The 19528-nt window shown below is 35.0% G+C and overlaps 1 protein-coding gene across 1 annotated transcript in view; it reads right to left on the bottom strand.

Annotated features, from left to right (window-relative positions):
• MOXD1 (monooxygenase DBH like 1) overlaps positions 1 to 19528 on the bottom strand; it is a 41310-nt gene that overhangs the window by 3508 nt on the left and 18274 nt on the right. The window contains exons 5-10 of the mRNA XM_039324099.1: positions 9348 to 9527; positions 7722 to 7824; positions 6229 to 6395; positions 4043 to 4234; positions 1791 to 1850; positions 519 to 661 (exon numbers count right to left, since the gene is read on the bottom strand). Coding sequence (XP_039180033.1) covers positions 519 to 661; positions 1791 to 1850; positions 4043 to 4234; positions 6229 to 6395; positions 7722 to 7824; positions 9348 to 9527 — 845 coding nt within the window. The remainder of the gene's footprint in view (positions 1 to 518; positions 662 to 1790; positions 1851 to 4042; positions 4235 to 6228; positions 6396 to 7721; positions 7825 to 9347; positions 9528 to 19528) is intronic.

Here is a 19528-nt window from a genome sequence, read left to right as displayed (position 1 = left end):
CTGCTGTAGCCACTAGAAACTTTCATCACATAGTCCAGCCAACATTTATTATGTAGATAAATCCTGATGGATATACTTCCTCTGGCTTGATTCAGAATAGACATGAGCCATTCAACAAACATACCAGCCTATCATGCATATTGTTTCCATTCTGAGTCTGTTCCAAAGTGAAGGTCTTTTTATATCCCATTCATCAGAATCAGAATGAAGTCTGTTCCTGACCCTTCAGGAAGCCATTTGATTAATGAGACACTCAGTTCCTACTCCTTGTCTTCTTCGACCCTTGCTTATGGCACAGATGCACAAAATGTGGTCCAGGGCCACGATCACGGGAATGCCTCCATGTCCCCCACCACCAATTTGATTATGAAAAGCCACCGGTTAGTTTTTTTAAAGATAGACCATTGTCTTTTAATGAATGCAATACTTTCCCCTGAAAAGTAATATCAAGAATAATTTCCAGCATTTATCCAAATGACAGTGAACACGAGTGTTAGTTCTGTAGTATGCTTACTTACCTCACTGGTCTGTATATTTGTTTAACACCAATAAATTGCAATTGCTCCATTAAGTCAGGAATACTTTCACATCGAGTAAGATTTATTTTCGGATAATACACAAGATAGGATAGGCACATTTCATTTCTGGTGCTAAAACCACCCTGGAAACAGATAAACAAATTACCAATGTAGGCTTCAGAGACTGCTTCTGAGCTCAGGCCTAAAACTGTCCAATGCTGCCTCCTGCTGTTATCTTCACTTAACTGTGAGGGCAGCTATTACCACTATGAACAAATGGCATACATCTAAATGACAGCCAAGAAAAGAACAACATCAGTATTGGACAATTACACAAAAATGATACACAATTAAGGATAATATGAAATTATATGTGGCTAAAAGAAGCTAATTTTAGTATAGTCAGTAACTTCCTGAGGCTGTCTGAAAATTTGGTTTCTGCCTGCATTAAAAACTATACAGTGCAATAATTTTACCACCATTTGAAATAAGTTTTGCTTAACTTGCACAGTTGTAATTCTCAGGTTTGATTGGTCGCATTTTTTAATGTGAAGAGGAATTCTATATTCTAATATTTGAGAGTTGGGACAACACCCTACAGAGAAACAAGCAGGTATTTCTATGCAGAAATCTTTGTTTTGCTTTGTTAAAGTTTATATATGTATTATTTCAAGGGAGATAAAGTTTTGATTTTAACATTCCTTTTAAACTGATATTGTGTAATATGGCATGGAATCTCAGCCTTAAAACCAATTTAAAACCCTTAATGTGGAAACAAACTCAAATTTTGAGCATGGTAATAATGATAACAATTTTTTAAAAAAACATAATGTTTTTATTTCCCTTAGAGTAGCTTATTTAAAAGAATATTAAATTCCAGTAAGATTGCAATACAATCTGAATCTAGTGCTGTGTTTCTAGTACATACTAGCTAGGTAATTCTGGTGATTGAAGTCCATACATCTTAAAGTTGTCAAGATAGAGAAACACTGGTTTAGTGGCTCATTTATTTCATTTTGTTTCTTCAAAATTTGATCTTAATTAACTTGGCATCCTAGGCACCTTTCTCACTTATTTGAGTGAATCCCTCCTAAAGAGGGATCTGCCATGCTACTGTTGACCTACTAAGAAGAAATAATTCTAAATTTACATATGAATCAACCTCATTTCTTAATAACAATGCTTACATGTTAACAATATCTAACATTTACTTTAAACATTTAATTTTACTCTATTTTCATTCCACATCAAGCCAACTCATAAATTTCTTACCCAGGTCATATCTGATCGATTAAGGGTGCTGTACTGACATTCAGTGACTAAATTATCTCCCTGAAATGCAAAGTCAAGAAATACACTCTTACAAATTTGAGACATTGTAATTTAAATACACATACATGGTCACATTATTGAAGAATTTGCTATGAAGTAATAAAAGTTAAAAAAATGCAGGCTGAAATATTCCATTATTGATCCATATGCCCATTAACAATTGTGCTATGAAAATAAGTTTTAGAATTACATTGGAATTTTATTTCCCGCTTCTTCTTTTCCTTAGAAGCAAATATATCAAAAGAAACTCATTTCCCCCCCCCCAATATTAGCCTTCCCAACTCGGATATTTTGGATTCAATTCCAACAAACCCAAAGATCCCCCCCCCCAAGAATCCAGCATTACTGCAAAAACATACCACTGCCTGAAAACAGGAAGAAATAATATTACTTAGACTAGGAATATAAGACAAATAGCTTTAAAATCTAATTCATATGATCACTTGAACTGTTTTTGCCTGCTACACAAAGAAATAAGGTTTGGTAGATCAGATAATTTTTTTTTAAGCATATGCTTGTAATCATGAGTAAAACATTGTTATATTGTGCAAAATAGCAAAAGCAGCACAAGTTTCATTATTCCAGAGCAAAGAATAGCTCTTTAGAGGGTTATAAAATTTAGGCTTAGGCAGACTTTAGAGAGAGATCACAATCAACAAAGAAGTGGAGGCAGGACAAAAAGAAGAAGCAGAAACAAGAAAAAATTAACTTGGATTTCATTTAAGTTAAAATACTGAATATGAATACCATTTCTGTAACAATTTATTTCTTCTGCATTGAAAATTAACAATTTATAACTGTTTTAAGGATTCTGAGTATGCACTTAAGGATTTTGGAGGATACATATGGATTCCTGGACTACTTTCTTACCAAATCATTATGTGAATCCACTTTTATTGTTTCATAGAGTAACAACATCCTGGAGTTGGAAGCCTTGGCTTCTGATATAAAGTATGAAGATGAAAAAGTGAAGGAAACTGTGTCATGTCATCACAATGCAAAACTGCCCTTACATTTGCATCTCAACATTACAATCAAACATATAAGTCATGGGGTTTGCATCATGACATCACAATGCAAGTTTCATCCCTTAGAAAAAGCATCTAGGGCCATCTAATTCTGTGCTAGAATACAAATTAAAGCAGCCTTGATAGATTGCCTTCCATTATACATTATAGAATAATACAGGTAATCCTTGATTTACAACTTTCTATTTAGTGAATGTTTGAAGTTGTAACAACATTGAAAAATGACTGTTTTTCATACTTAACCATTGCAGCAACTGGTTCATATTTAATGATGGTTGCAGGAGTCATGTAATCGCCTTTCGTGACTTTCGGACAAGTAAAGTCAACGGGGGAGCCAGTTTCACTTAACAACCGGGTTACTAACTTAACAACTGCCGAGATTCACTTAATAACTGTGGCAAGAAAGGTTGCAAATTGGGGCAAAACTCACTTAACAAATGCCTCCCTTAGCAACAGACATTTTGGGCTGATTCGAGGACTATCTGTAATTTCAGAATTCAAGGACTATCTATAATGTCAGCGATAATACTATCTTCAGTAAATACAAGTATTTTTTAAAAAGCATGCTGCTTCTGAATAACCTGTTGGGATTAAAGACATTTTTGAAGCAATAATTAATGTTCTTAGCTCATATTAAAAGCATTGTTGCAGATGTTAAATTTTCCACTTTGCAACTACACAGCCCTCTTTGTCAGGCCTGGATATCTTGAGAGGCCTACAGCTGACCAGGCAAGGTATTACTGACAAAGGATGACAGATTGATGTGAGGAGGAGATTCCTGTCTCTACCTCACCTTTTACTTACCAAGCATATAAAAACCGTTAGCAGTAACAGAAACAGAAAATACTCCAAGGAGAAATATATCCTTTAAAGAAAATCAGATAAAAATGTTGGAGGGGGAAACAAAGTAAATATAAGAATATGATTTTTTAATTTCCTGCTAGATTATATTCATAATAGATGAAAGAAATGTTTCATCTTTGTCCACTTGACCTTTAGATCCTTCTTCAGTTCTTTTTCTCTTACAACAGGTAAATTATGTACGTTGTAAATATGGGCATTTGAAACTTTGAACCCCAGAATAAACTGAAATAGTGACAATTTGGCCTGAAGAAACAGAAAAATGGCAATAAGGCTAGGAAAAACAGGAAACCAACATCCTACAGGCAAAATGGTCCTTTCTTCTTTCAAGTACTGAAACTCCTGGAAGTTAAAGTCAAATTCATCATCATAAGCCAGCAGTTGTAGTTCACTGCCCTTGCGGAAATGGCGCATCCTTAATGCCCTGCCAGCAAGATGTGCATGGAGAAGAACAGCAAAGACATGGATCCCGCCTGGCTTCTCAGCATCAAGAGCCTGGAAAAGATCAGTAAGAGAACACATTCAATATTAGGAGAACACATGGATTATGGCTGATCAGCAATTGGAAGGGAAAAACTGCTTCAGAGAGCAGAATGGTAACTTGTCTGAAACTGCTTCGGCCAAGCTTTTTTATTTTTTTTCTGGGATCATGCTACAACAAAGAAAGCAGCAGTGTGGTATTAGAAAAAGATGCAGTTGTTTTATATATATATATATATATATATATATATATATATATATATATATATATATATATAATTTTAGTGAAGATACAATACAATGCAAATATTAGCAAAGAAGCAAAGAAAATAAGAAAGAAGAGTGAATAAGAAAAGCTATAGAAAGCAGGCAGGAAGGACGGTGAAAGGATTATAAAGAAGCAACTTCTGACCTTTTTTGGCAGTGGTTATGAATGCATTTATATTTTACCCTCTCTCCAAGGTTACATATGCCTTCTTTCTATAAGCTACTCTTTCTAATCCTCAAAAATGTAAGTCACAAATTCAGCAAAACTTGTTTCAGAAAAAAAAATCCATAAGGTTTTTAATCACTAATAAAAGATGCAACTCGTTTAATAAAATGCTATGTGGACACCCTTGCATCTGTGAGTATCTTTCTGAAACCAAAGTACTGATACTAAAATTTAGTCTATATGTTTGCAAGGTCTTTACTCAGCTCTTCATATTTGCAGATAGAATGTTAAAGTATTTATTGAATGAGTAGATTTCATTCAGTTCTGGCTACTAAATTTTACACAAGAACAGATATATGGCAATTCTAAATACGAAACAAATATTTTTTTCAAATAATATAAAATTCTACATCTTAACTAGAGAAGAAGTACATTTGAGCAATCTTAACCTGGTGTTGAAGCACTATCCTATCATGTAGCATCAGCCATAATCATTTTAAATCCCTTTGGCTTTTCTAAAGCATCCTTAATCTGTGCGAATACTACAAGATAACAGATTTTAGGGTTAGAGGAAATAAACAAACCATGTCTTACATCTGCTTATTAGGTCTATCTGATAAATCAATTCCATAGTCTATGACTTTTCATTTTCTCCCACCTGTTCTTCATTTAAAACATATGTGGGTAAGATGGTATTGGACTGTAACTCCTATCATCTTTAACCACATGAGAAATGAGTCCCTTTGGTTTTCATTTTTCAAAAGGATATTGTTTATTTTTCTTAGATAGAAACTCCCCCATCAACAACAAAATGAACTAGTAATAACTTTAAGCAGAAGAACACAGGCACACGTTCACACACACACATTTGTTCCTGAGTTCCTAATATGAGTTATACGCCTTTAGAGACTTTCAGTAAAGAACCTAGTCCTTTTCTAAGGAAAGATTGCTTACAAAAAGGAAAGCTTAGCTATGTACACAATAAAATGCCTTGATTTAAACAATGAAAATATCGTAACAATGCTTACTGTCTCTTACAAATATAAAACATATTAGTCATTTGCAAAAAGCTTAAAGAAGATTTTAGAAGCTTATAATGGTTCAGTGACAATAAAATAAGGGAAATAAATTTTATTTATCAGCATTTTTGAATAAACAGATCTAATTTCTCCTAAAGGAATGAATTGTCTCTGATTCGTAGCTTAACGATGCATGCACAGATGCAAATATTAAGGGAAATTCTGAGCAAAAAATATGTACAGGGAAAAGTATATGAAAGGACAAATTTTGAGAATTTTTTTTAAAATTGCAGACTAATGCAGAAATTGGATCTAATATATTTATGATGACTTATCCATCCTTATTGACAAACCAAAGAAACTAAATGGCATACTCAAACATAATTTGTCTGTTCTTATTTGCTATTTTCCAAACCAGATTGACATTTTCAATCCTTTCTGAACAAATGCCAGTTGTTGGTCCATACATACCATTCCTCCAAACAAAAACACTTAGACTGCCTATTTTCAATAAAAGGCACAGAATCACAACCAGTCGCACTGGTCAGGAAACATACTTCTTCTAGACACTCCCGAGTACAGTGGCCTTCTGACATGAATTCAGGCATGCCTGGTGGGATGTTGTGGAACAGGCTGACCCAAAGCCCTGCTTCAATAACTCCAGCATCGTATCTCCTTAAATCGGCAGTATAAAATAGCCTCAGTCCAGAATTATCAATCATACCTAGAAACAAAAGAGCAATTGCCCATTATAACTCAGCATAAAATAGCCTACTGGCTGAAGTTGCTTTTGGAACCTGGTTGTCAATTGGGCCAGAGCAATAAAACCGAGAAGAAGAAACTGTCATGTTGTAGAATTCTTCAAAACTGCCAATGAAGCAAACTCTCAAAAAAGCAGGGAAGTAAAATGAATGTCTAGACTTTCTGACCACCACAAACCATTATGCTCAGTTTTATACCTCTGTTGGGGCTTTTTCAGACGGGCAGTTTTCTAATGCAGTCTATAACCCAGTTGTGACACAGTTCTTGTGAGAAGTCTTTCAGTACAGAAATATCTCTCTGCATGCATAGCTCATTTGTAGCAGTCTTCCCAAAAAGAAATTAACAAGAACCATTGATTTGTATTCATGAGAAACTAATTTCTGTTTTGTCCACTCAGTTTTGAAACTCTTCCCAAAAATTCTTTGACTTATTATGTCTTCTTTGGAGGGCCTCCCTGGCATGCCAATCAAGGCATGCTAGGAGAAGGGTTACTTGTGAATTGCCGTGGCTGCCAAGAAAGAAATCTGGGAACAGATAGTTCTTCAAAGTGGAAGAGGTGTCACTCCTAACAAAATATCTACTGAAAATCCCACCGCTGTTCAAGGGCAAACAGTGCAGTCACTTCTACCTTTAAATCATAACACATCTATTTCCATAGCATAGGCAATGTAGCATTCAGTCCTATCCATTTTTTCCCTCAAAATGGTCATTTTTCCTATGACCTATACACATATAATATAGACATAAGCATGTATTATAAACTATGATAGTGAATGTATGTTGTATGATTGGTTTATTATATTTACATCCTAGCACTGAATGGAAAAACATAAGTCATGGATTTGCATCATGACATCCCAAGACATATTCATAGCACAGCTTCCAAAGAACCCAAACAGAAATGAAATGATGACTTATAATTACTTTTATAGTTTTATGGGTGCGAGCCAGTTTGGTAAAATGAACACTGCATGGATTTTCCATGTTGCCATCCGGAATCAGGAAAGACTCAAAGGCACAAAAATAAACAATCAAAACTGACTTATAATTATCAGGATAACTAGCAAATTAGCTTAGAAAATAGATAAATATTCCTGACTTCTTTTGAAATGGAGTCTCAGTGCAAATGATTTTAATCTTAAATATCCACTTAAAATCCTGATGTCTATATTTATGAATTGTTTGCATTAAGGAAGTACAGCTGTATCAGATGTAGATACTTGTCAAGATATATGATTTTATAAGGAATATAAACATTCAACACATTTCAATAGGTGAAGAAACATACCTTCCATATATGAAGGATTATCATAATGGATTTCCATTAGAACATATTGAGGGTCTAATGCTGTTCCAATGGATAAGCCAACATGAGGAGGATAGATAAAACCCTGAGATTGAAAACATTTCAACATAAGTAAACCGATTCAACAGTATAAATATTTAAATCTCATTTTAACTATATATTTATAACTTTACCAATATAATTTTATAAAGAAATCAAATGCCCTAGAATTGGCTCAGATCAAAGCAAGCATATGTTAACAGCAAGCATATATGTGCTTCTGGTTTTTTTGCCCTGTGTGCATATTACCAGTTTGGTAGGTTTATTTATATTATACTATTATATGTTTGCATTTCTGGATTATATGGACACTTTTTTCAACATAAAATAATTGGTAATCATGTATTACTATGCTTTTAAAAATAAATCATTAATTTTGTACAGTCATAAAAACAAACATGTAAACAAAGAAAAAAGAATAAAAAAGAATACAAAACAAGTGAATAAACAGAAAAGTAAATAAAAAAGACAAAGAAAGAGCATTACGATTCTACTTAAAGATGCATATTTGTTGCTAGCAAAGATGAAAATTAAGAAACAGTTTCATGTATCAAGGAAAAATACTGAAAGAGCAAATACAGGGCCGAGGAAAACTAAGAATCTGCCAAGTATATATATATATTTTTTAAACATTATTCAATTTTGTCCACCCACTACAGGTAGTTCTCGACTTAAGAACACAACTGAGTCCAACAACGTTCCTGTTGCTAAGCGAGTCAGTTACTAAGTGAGTTTTTCCCATTTTACAACCTTTCTTAATACAGTTGTTAAACGAATCACTGCCGTTGTTGAATTAGTAGCATAGTTGTTAAGTAAATCTGGCTTCCCCATTGACTTTGCTTGCTAGAAGATCACAAAAAGTGATCACGTGACCCCAGGACACTGCAACCGTCATAAATACATGCCAGTTGCCAATTGTCCAAATTTTGATCACATAACCATGAGGATGCTGCTATGGTCATAAGTGCAAAAAATGATCATAAGTCACCTTTTTAAATGCCAGTGTAACTTCAAACGGTTACTAAATGAATGGTTGTAAGTTGAGGACTAACTGTATATCACCATATCCAGCCTAATTGATCATCATATTGATGCAGTAAAGCAAGAGGTACAAGTATTCATTTTAAAATAATAAAGTCAGTTACATTATGTATAACAAACTTACATTATGATTTTGATTTTGTTTATCTTTCAAAACGTCAGGTTTGCTCCCTCAATTAAAATAAGGATATAATAGTTCTGTAATCACTCAGTTAATTAAAAAAAAAAACTTTAAAAGCATTTATTGTAAAGAATGAATTCAGCATTGTACCAAATTTGGCTAATTTTAGAAGCTAAACAGGGAGCCTTTACTTAGTACTTGGATGTGGAAACCACTTAAGAAGTTCAGAGCTTTTGGCTAAACTAGGAACTCAAAGAGTCTTAGAAGAAGAGAATGGCAAAATCCTGCTAAAAATTCCACCAAACCCCACCCCCCTGCAATTATGCAGTCCCCAAAATTCTCGCACGAATTGAAAGAAACTTTACATTATTTGATGATAAAGACATTTAAATAGGAATTTATCTTACCTCTCCTCCAATAGCCCAAGCAAAAATGACTGTTTGACAGGTGAGGAAGGAATCTGGCATGTTTGGGTGATAGCACTCATGGCCATAATCCAGAACACTATCATTCAGACTGCTACTACATTGATAGAGAAGAATATGGTGTACTATATTCTCATGACCCTTCTGAATGAGTGGTTCAACCTGTCAATATAATAAGAGAATATTAGAAGCATTGGAAGCGTGTCAGTTTCTAGTTAAAATATTAAGTCATTCATTAATTGTTTTCAATTATAATTTTTAAAAATGCTTAAATCAGGGGTCTTCAAACTTGGCCCTTTTATGACTTGTGGATTTCAGTTCCCAGAATTCCTTAGCCAGCGTGCCTCTCCCTTTCCCTCAGCATGACTGGCTGAGGAATTCTGGGAACTGAAGTCCACAAGTCATAAAAGGGCCAAGTTTGAAGACCCCCTGGCTTAAATGGTGTTATGAAGAAGCCAAAATACAAATTGCACAAACATCCTTGTTGTTCAGTGACTAAGCCCTGTCCAACTCTTTGCAACCTTATAGACCATAGCATGCCAGGCCTCCCTGTACTACATTGTCTTCCAGAGTTTGCTCAAATGTTCATTGAGTCGATGAAATATCTAAATATCTCATCCTCTGCTGTCCCCTTCTCCTTGGGCCTTCAATCTTTCCCAACATCAGGGTCTTTTCTAATCAGTCCTTTCTTATTAGGTGGCCAAAGTATTTGAGCTTCAGCTTCAGTATCTGTCCTTCCCAAACCAGTCAGGATTGATTTCCTTTAAGATTGTCTGATTTGATCTCCTTGCAATCCAAGGGACTCTATTTATATATTAGACAATCAGACCTGATCGAGTACTTTCTATGTATTTTCGATTACAACTTTCAGATTTCTGATGTTTGGGGGGGAAGGGCCAGAGTCGGTCATCCAAACATTGGATACAACCATAACTATAAGACAGGGTTGCATGCTGAAAGTGGGACTGCAACACAGGTAAGATATGATGATGTCAAATTATGCAGTTTTTAGAACTGCTAGCAAAACGTCTCTAATATAATAACTCAGTCCTGGGGCCTGTGAAAGGATTTAGAGTAAGGCCTCCCCGCTCTTTCAATTTGATCTGTCTGAATTATTAAGGTTTCAAATTTGCTTGCTACGTAGGCAAAATAGCACTGCAATCAGTGTTTAATGCCAAGTAAGTAATTTCTAATTGTATCTCAGCGTGATATTGTTTTCTAATCCTTCATGGTTTCCTGTATAAAATAAAATGTGTATGAGCCAGAAAAAGAAAAAGAAAGAAAAGGACAAACTTAGATGAAAGCTGCAGTCAAGCTGCCATAATAATGCATGGTGCTTTTGTTAACTGAATGCTATGGTGGAGGAAATATAAACAAATCCACCCACACATGATGTGAAATAGAATTTTTAAAGGGTGAGAATCCAAAAGAACTCAGAACATCAAAACAGAATAAGAAAGGAATTAATGTAAAGGTTATGGGAATGTTCTACTGATCTCTGCTTGAAATAAATGGGACACTTGTCCAGACTTGTGCAACAGCCACCTGCCTCTTAAGGACACTAACAGTTGTTATGCTTTTTGCCACAATTTTAAAAAAAACAACTATCTTCAAAGTGATGACTCATTACTAAAGTTGGCTATTCATATGCTTTCATTCCCAGTTCCTTAAACATTAAGATTCTAATAATTATTTTTCTGCTCATATTTTCATGAAAAGTAAAATCTCCTCCCTTTCCACCAAATGCAAAGGTTTTTATGAATAACTCTCTCTTTCTCTGAGACCATTTTGTAGGTTTTATAAGTTAGCAATATTGATAGCTAGAGTAATCATTCTAAATAAATACATGAATTGAAGAACTACTTTGGACACTTGGGAAAAGTAGTAATAACAAAATTTCCTATGTTACGTTGCACACAAATATACACAAGTAATATACATGTATTTTTTAAAATTACTTGCAAAAACTGAAAAAGAAAGAGAGAAAAATAGGATTTTTCTATACTACTGTATATAGTATATGCTAATATACTATTATGAAATCTTGTAGGTGACTTTAATAAGCATTTTTATATTTTATAAGGGAGCATTATTCACATCCAACCTTATCCTGTTTTTTTTTAAAATATTAAAGAACCATTGTCTAGGAAAACTCTATCTCGTTTAGGAAAACTGTCTTGTCTAGCAAAACTCTGAATAACATAGGAACATCTATCTGTTCTGTCTTCATAGGTTTAAAGGCAATTCAGTAGCAGCATAGAATGAATTGGAGAACAACAGAAAGACATGTAGCTCTCACAAATTTTGGTTAGCTGTGTGTTTACTGTTAATCAAGCAATACCAAGTAAAGCAAATCTTGCCTTTCACCTAATTCATAATTGGGTTACAACTGAATATCCAGATGCACTTTTCATATAGGCACTTGATTGCATTAATCTTACATGCATTTCCGATTTATATCACATGTAGAATAAGCAATATGAAAAAAGAGACTTAAGGTCATCAATGTGGGACTTTCTCCAGGTTATATTTCTGAATTGTTCCTCTGTTTTCAATCAGATATGTGTCCAAATTAGGTATTAGTGACAAATATTATGCATTCAGAAAACAATGATGAAAGTATTCATAATCCCCCAGGAAAGTTTGGTCTAGTGCAGGAGTTCCCAACTGAAGGTGCTTGCGCCCCCTGGGGGATGCGAGATGATATTCCAGGGGATGCAAAAACTTGGGTTTTCAAAATTATAGCGTATATGCATAATTCTTTGCCGTTATTTAGAACTTTTGTAAGAGATGTGAGAATATATCAGAAGCATTCTAGGGGTGTGGGGTATGGAAAAGGTTGGAAACCACTAGTCTAGTGGTTAAGGCACCAGGCTAGAAACCAGGAGACTGTGAGTTCTAGTCCAGTGGTGGCGAACCTATGGCACGGGTGCCAGAGGCGGCACTCAGAGCGCTCTCTGTGGGCACGCGTGCCGTCGCCCCAATCCTAGGCCTTCATCTGGGTTTTATAAAACCTTTTTGCTTTAGGCCTCCATCGCCATGTGCAAAAAAAGGTTCAACCAATCAATCAATTTCAACTTCTCACGGGAAAAAAAAGATCTTGCAAAGTTGGAATTGATTGATTGAACTTTTTAGTCCCACCCAGTCTGCTGTTATCACTACAGCCATGCCCATCCAATAGGCCACACCCACCCAATGGGCCACACCCACCCACCACCCGACGGTGCATAAGTGGGTTTTTGCTTGCAGTTTGGGCACTCGGTCTCTAAAAGGTTCGCCATCACTGTTCTAGTTCCACCTTAGTCATGAAAGGGGGTAGCCTTGGGCTAGTCATTTTCTCTCTCAGTCCAATCCATCTTATAGGATGGTTCCTGGAGGGAAACATGTAGAGCAGAACTCCACTGAGAAGCATCAGATGTATCACTCTGATCAGATTCACAAAAGGAGTGGCCAACTGAGTGACATCAGCCCAATCTCAGTATTTCATTTCATTCTAAACAGAGGTGCCCACATGACCAGAAGTGATTTTATGACTTTTTTGGCAGGTATCTTTAAGTGAACGCGGCAATCTCGACAGAAGGGAAATGGTGTGACTGTTTACAACAGGCAGGTGGGATACCATACTGGCCATGGCCATAATAAATGCAAACGGTCATGAAGTATCCAGTTGTAAGTTGAGGACTATTGTAGAACATTCACCTGTAGTCTCTACATACATAGTCTCTACCCACAAGGTGGTGACATAATTTATATGTGTGTGGTTCATGCATATTCATGGTTGAATTAATGGTAAAATCAAAGCCCACATTCAAACCCCAGTCACAGCTATATTAGGCCTATATTTAGATTTACAAATAATTTGCTAGATTTTCCAGCCCCACAAAGTCTAGCCCCCTCCCCATTTTCTCAGATAAATATTTGAAATAAAGCATTGACAACTGTCTTGCCAAATCTTGCAGTTGCCGTCACTGAAAATTAAACTGCTACTTTTTTTATAATACTACCCCTCAATTATAGATGGAATGTATTTATATGGAAGACCATTGACATGTGTATTTAAGATGTTTTTGCAAATATCTTCTTAATTTATGCAGCTTGGAACTTCCTCTCCTTTCTGAGTTGTGTTTCAGTTGAACTAAAACTCAAACTCTGTATTATTTCTCACTGAAATGTTTTTGAGCCTGTATTTGCATGTTTTCAGAAGTAATTGAGACCTTTGGTTAATTAACTTGCTTTTCAATGGGAAACCACTTACATTCCTGATATTTATAGTACTTTACCACACATGAGCTAGAATAGTTGACAGAAAAATCAGTTTTAAGAAGGCAAGTCTAAAAGCTTTCACTAGTGTGCTAAGATAGTTTTCCAGACAACTTAGTATATAAGGAACAACCTTGACAATGACTTGTAACAGTCATGAGTTAAAGATGTTAAATGATGTTATACCACAGTAAAGTTCAATTCTAGCAATGAATGTACATGTGAAGAAAAAGCAGGAGGAAGTAAGTGATTGTAGCAAGGGCAATTAATTGATATTTGAAAAGAAGATTATCAAGAGAAATTAATTAAAATTTAGGAAGCAGTGAGAATGGAAAGCATAAAAGAAGGACCTGCGTTCTCTAGGATCTGTATATTTCTTTCTTAAGTCTGAAAATGTATAGCCCAGAAATTCTGTAAAACAGTTCAGCTGTTGGGCTGGAATGAATGCTTCTCACTGTTTTCTCCTAGGGTTTCAACTGTGTGCTCATTTACAATTCTTATGGCACTGATGATGTCTGCTTCTATGGATTGACTATATCCAAAAGATGTTAATGAAAGAATGACAGTTGTGGAACAAATTTTATCTGACAAAGAAAAATGACAGGCCAAAAGAAACTGGCTGAAATTTTAACAATTAAAAAGGAAATACAAATTATAAACCAAGAGAATGATCTGGAAAATGTTTCCTTATTGCATTTACAAAAAAGTCTTGTTAAAACCTTGAACAAATCTATCCAATAGAATGAACAAGAATTGAAGAGAAATCAAATCCTATGACAATATTTGATTGAATTAAACATTAAGTCTGTTAAAAGTAAAAGGAAGGAATATAAAGTTAGTTTATTTGACCAAGTTTAAAATCTCTCTGTCTCTCTCTCTCTCTGTCTCTCTCCAACACTCCAATTAGCTAAAGAATGTGTTCCAGAACAAAACTGCACAATAACATGTTTATGACATAGGAACATGAAGATGATGCAGCTCAAAATTGCTGAAAGCCATATTTGTATCTATATAAGGTCAGAGCTGGAGGAGCCAAGAGTAGTAATAGGCCATTCACAGAGTCATAAATGCAAAGATGTGCCATTTTCTAAGAAGATATCCTATAAAACATTTGCTGAAAAAGAGAACCTGGCTCCTTAAATCATTGTTCCTTAACCTGATATCCTTGAAAATTAGACTGCAGCTTCCATAGTTCTCAGTTAGCTGGCTGGAAACTCTGGGAATCCATTTTTCTAGAAAACAGCAGGTTGGTGAAGGCTGTCACAGGTTTATACCTCTTGACATGAAAGTTGTTACAGGGTCTCTGCCTATGAAGTAGGCAGAGACCCCACCCCACCCCACCCCCTCTCTCTCTCTCTCTCTCTCTCTCTCTTGCAAAGTTGTGGCAACCCTTTATGGACCTTTTGTTGACCCAGGATTGAAAAGTTATGTTTTATGGATCTGCTTATAGATAAGGAATGGGATTTGAGATGAAGAGATAATAATTTTTTTATACTTGTGATGAAAGTGGCAAGTCACTTCTTTATATATTTCTTTTCATTTTCATTATTATATTCTTTTTAATTTTTCTTGTTTTTTGCACTTTTTATTCTTCATTACTATTCCTTTTTCTTTAAGTTTAGTTTGTAATAATTTTTACTATTGTAATCAAATTTCTGAATGCAATTTTTATTTTAAAAAAGAACATTCTTTAATGTAGCATTAAATGCTACATTAATGTAGCATTAATGTAGCAGATCTATAGGCTAATGAAACCCCATTTTTAGATATCATTGTTTTATTCCCTCTTCATATTTTTGGTAGCTAGTGCAAGGTTATAGTTCTACTGAATAAGATACATACGTATTCACAGACAAAACCTCACTCAAAGCCTGTTCACTGCTAACAATTTTATAAATGTGAGTACTTATATTGTTGTTTGCATTATCACTCCTATTTTGCAATGAATCACCTTTCAAGCACTGATTCATTTTTATGAATCAACTCACTTGCAGTGGACACAGAGGATGATACAGTGAGTGAAGCTGGGAAATTGATTGCAAATAAACATACAGTAGAGAGGCCACGGTGACTACCCATTGATTATCTGCACATCACCAGTGATCAGTCTTTGAGAATGACTATTTTAGTAAGAATAATGCAAAGGACACCTATATGAAAATCATATTTATGTAGAGTGCTTGCTTCTTTAATCAGCTACTATAGTAGTATTTGAATAAGTTTTGATAATCTTGAAAAAAAGCATTTTAGCATTGGTTTATCTACTGTGAAATACAATTATATATCCAATAATGAAGGATTATGATGTTTCTTGCAAACCTGACAACTGAATAGTACAGTATCTGTTTTATACTTTATTACTGCTCATTGATAATCTTCATCTTGAAATATAGAAGAAATATATACATGTAATAGATCTGCACAATGGAAAGCAAAACTACTAAAACAGCAAGTCACAAATATCATGCAAGCATTGAAATTCTTATTAAACTTCACGGAATCAACAAACTTAATTATTTTATTTCATTTCCATCAGCAAAAGCAAACACATTTCTGCTAGCAGTATAGAGGGTATTTAATAATTACAGTTATTGGCCATATCAGAAATGGTGTTTTTTACACAGGCAGGGTAAGTTTAAATGGCTTAAATATTGATCAGTTATATTGGTTATAAATGCAAATTTGGGAGTTTCCTGATGTTGGGAGGGTACACAAGGGAAATCTCATGTAATCAGTGCCTCTGTCTCTCAGTATTTATGTCACTGAAAGAGTTACCCCAGCTGCAAAAGAATCATCCAGAAAAACAATAGTTCCCACAAAGCTAGGGTAACATGCAAAGGGCCCCCTATTCCAGCTGCATTTACATCAGAGGAAATTCATCCATATCAAGTATACAATGCATATTACATGATTGACTGCCCACTAATCTCCTCACAGGGAGAATTCTAAATAGCCATTGTTTGCATTATGATTCACTCCAAAGCATTAAAAATAGGGACAATTATGTTTTTTTTTCTGTTTTGCTCCTCTCCTGTAATTCAATACTATATATAGGGTTGGCATCACTGTAAATTTAGAAGAAATTGTTAGATATGCATGCTCACAAGTGGCAGTACAGATAAGGCAGTAAGACAAAGTTTCTGTATTCAGAAGCAGAAACTAAAAGAAGAATAAGATGAAGCATGCAGAACACAGTCTAGATTTCCTTCGAATGCGTTGCCACCAGTGGCCCAAGATTGTTGTTCACTATTTTGTATTTTCTTTTTCATACCGAAGAGTGTGTTGCACCTCTGAGTGATGTGTGCATTTCTCCTCCTGTTGTATATCTGTTCGTGTGTGTGTGTGTGTGTGTGTGTGTGTGTGTGTGTGTGTGTACACGTGGAAAATCAAGAGGTATGTGTATGACTAGGAAGAAGGAGGACTGGGAGAAAGGAGTGGGGATAGTTTAAAACTGAGCAGTTGTCAACATACTGAACTGCTTCCCTAAGTGGTTTTCCTATATCAGGTTTCTAAACCTTTTGTCATCATAAAAATCCTGTAGTGAAATCTTCATATATACATCTCTCTCCAAAATCCAAACCCCAAAAATGTACACAAATTAATAATGAAGACAATACAATGAAAACTTTGGGAGAGGTGGATTTATTACTAAAGATTCTTCACATCTCTCCTGGACTCTGTCTGTGCCTCCGCAAGGACGAAAAACCCCACAAGAAGGGAAAGCCTGCCCATATGAATGCATGAGAATGTTTGGGATTTTTTTCCCCTTGCAACTTCTGCTCATTCTCTAATTAAATCATTCATTTGCCAGGTATGTCCACCATACCAAATTGGTCCTTGTTTTCAATGAGTTGCCTTGTTGATGGACAGACAGGACCTAGGACTCTTTATAAAATGTCTTTTCAATTCTTTTTATTGGATTAGAAAGAATAAAATGGAGAAACTATGGATATGAATGGGAAGGATGGAACAGTGGTGGTGCACAAGGAAGGCTGGGGAACAGTATTTGCTAGTAGATACAGGTAAAAAGCCCAAGTACTTTGAATAACTATCTGAACTAACTTAATCTCAAAAAGTTTGGCAAAATTGGACACAGTCAGTTATTGGATGGGAAGCAGAATCCAAAGGAGCAGACTAGATTGGAAATTTAAGAATAGTTTCCAAACATCTGAAATAAACCAAGCTTTTTATTCGTGTCAAGCAAAATACAATAATGTCTCCATGAAGACATTTTTGTGATCAGATTTTTCAATCATGGCATCTGATTGCAATTTTGGGCTATAAAATTAAGTTCTTGATAAACACCTTTTGACTGAATCGTATTTTATATTTTTTTTCTTTTCTTTTTTTATCAGAGAAAGAAAAATAATTTGTTACTTGACTTGAATCATTCAATCTGGAATCAGGTGCTAACTGAAAAGGCTATTTGAAAATGATCTGGCAAGTCAAATATTTCCTTGAAATGTGGATTCCTCATATATTGTATCTCACGTTGGAATGAAATTGCAATTTTGCTTTTAGCATTCATTAACTTTTTTAAAAAATTATCGATTCAACAAGATGATGTAGACTGACAAATTAAACATAATGAAATGATTATGTTTAATCATTTAACCATGTTATTTAAAATTTGTTAAAACAGAAAACCAACAAAATCTGTAATTAAAAGTACAGATTTCAGATTGTTCAGTTCCAATTTATTTTAAAGATTCTATGAGTTTTTAGATAGTGTACATGTGAATATGTATTTAAATATGTATATAATTATGCAGATGTGTGTATATAGACACACACATAAAGAAAGAAGGAGAGCTTCTTAATCTTTAATCATGGTCATCTCTTCTTAACTTTTAATTATGGTTATTGTCATAGCCGTAGGAACCCTGGGAGGAAGTGATCATGCAATATTAGAATTCAACATTATAGAAGCACAAGCAATAGAACACAGTCAAACTAGAGTCTTGGACTTCAAGAGAGCTAATTTCAATAAACTTAGAGAGGGCTTGGGAAGGATTCCATGGATGAGAATCCTCAAGGGGAAAACAACTCAAGAAGCTTGGGAAATTTTGAAAAATGAGATAATAAAAGCACAGTCTAGCACAATACCAACAAAGAGGAAAAACAACAGCTCTCAAAAGAAACCAGCATGGCTGCATAAAGAACTCTCTGACAAATTGAAAGATAAAAAGGACAAGTATAGAAAGTGGAAAGAGGGGAACATAACTAAGTCAGAATATCAGCAAATAGCCCGAGCCTGCAAAGATGAAGTGAAGAAAGCCAAGGCTCAAAATGAACTAAGGCTTGCGACCAAAGTCAAAAATAACAAAAAAAGCTTCTTTCAACATGTAAAAAACAAGAAAAAAGTGAAGGAAATGATTGGTCCATTAGTGGGTGGAAGTGGCAAGAAGGTGACAAGCAACAGGGAGAAAGCAGAACTATTTAACTCATTTTTTGCATCTGTCTTTACACAAAGGGAAAAAACAGATCAACCTATCAAAAATAGTGCCATAAAAAACAAAATAGAAACACAAGTTAAGATAGGCAAGAAAATGGTAAGTGAGCACCTGTCCAGCCTAGATGAGTTCAAATCACCAGGACCAGATGGATTACACCCCAGAGTTCTCAAGGAACTGGCAGATGTGATATCAGAACCACTGAACTATATTTTTCAAAGATCCTGGAACACAGGGGAACTACCAGAGGACTGGAAAAGAGCTGATGTAGTTCCCATCCTCAAAAAAGGAAAAAAAATGGATCCAGGAAATTACAGACCTATCAGCCTGACCTCAATACCTGGGAAGATCCTGGAAAAGATAATCAAACAACGAATCAACAAACACCTAGAGGCAAACAAAGTCATTACTAAAAGCCAACAATCTATTTTGTCAAAAATAGATTATGCC

The sequence above is a fragment of the Crotalus tigris genome, unplaced genomic scaffold (assembly GCF_016545835.1).
Source record: "Crotalus tigris isolate CLP2741 ecotype Arizona unplaced genomic scaffold, ASM1654583v1 scf7180000017611.44802233496:7321179, whole genome shotgun sequence".
NCBI classification, from domain to species: Eukaryota; Metazoa; Chordata; class Lepidosauria; order Squamata; family Viperidae; genus Crotalus; species Crotalus tigris.
Note: the sequence above shows the minus strand (reverse complement) of the source record. Positions and strands in the feature narration are given on the sequence as shown.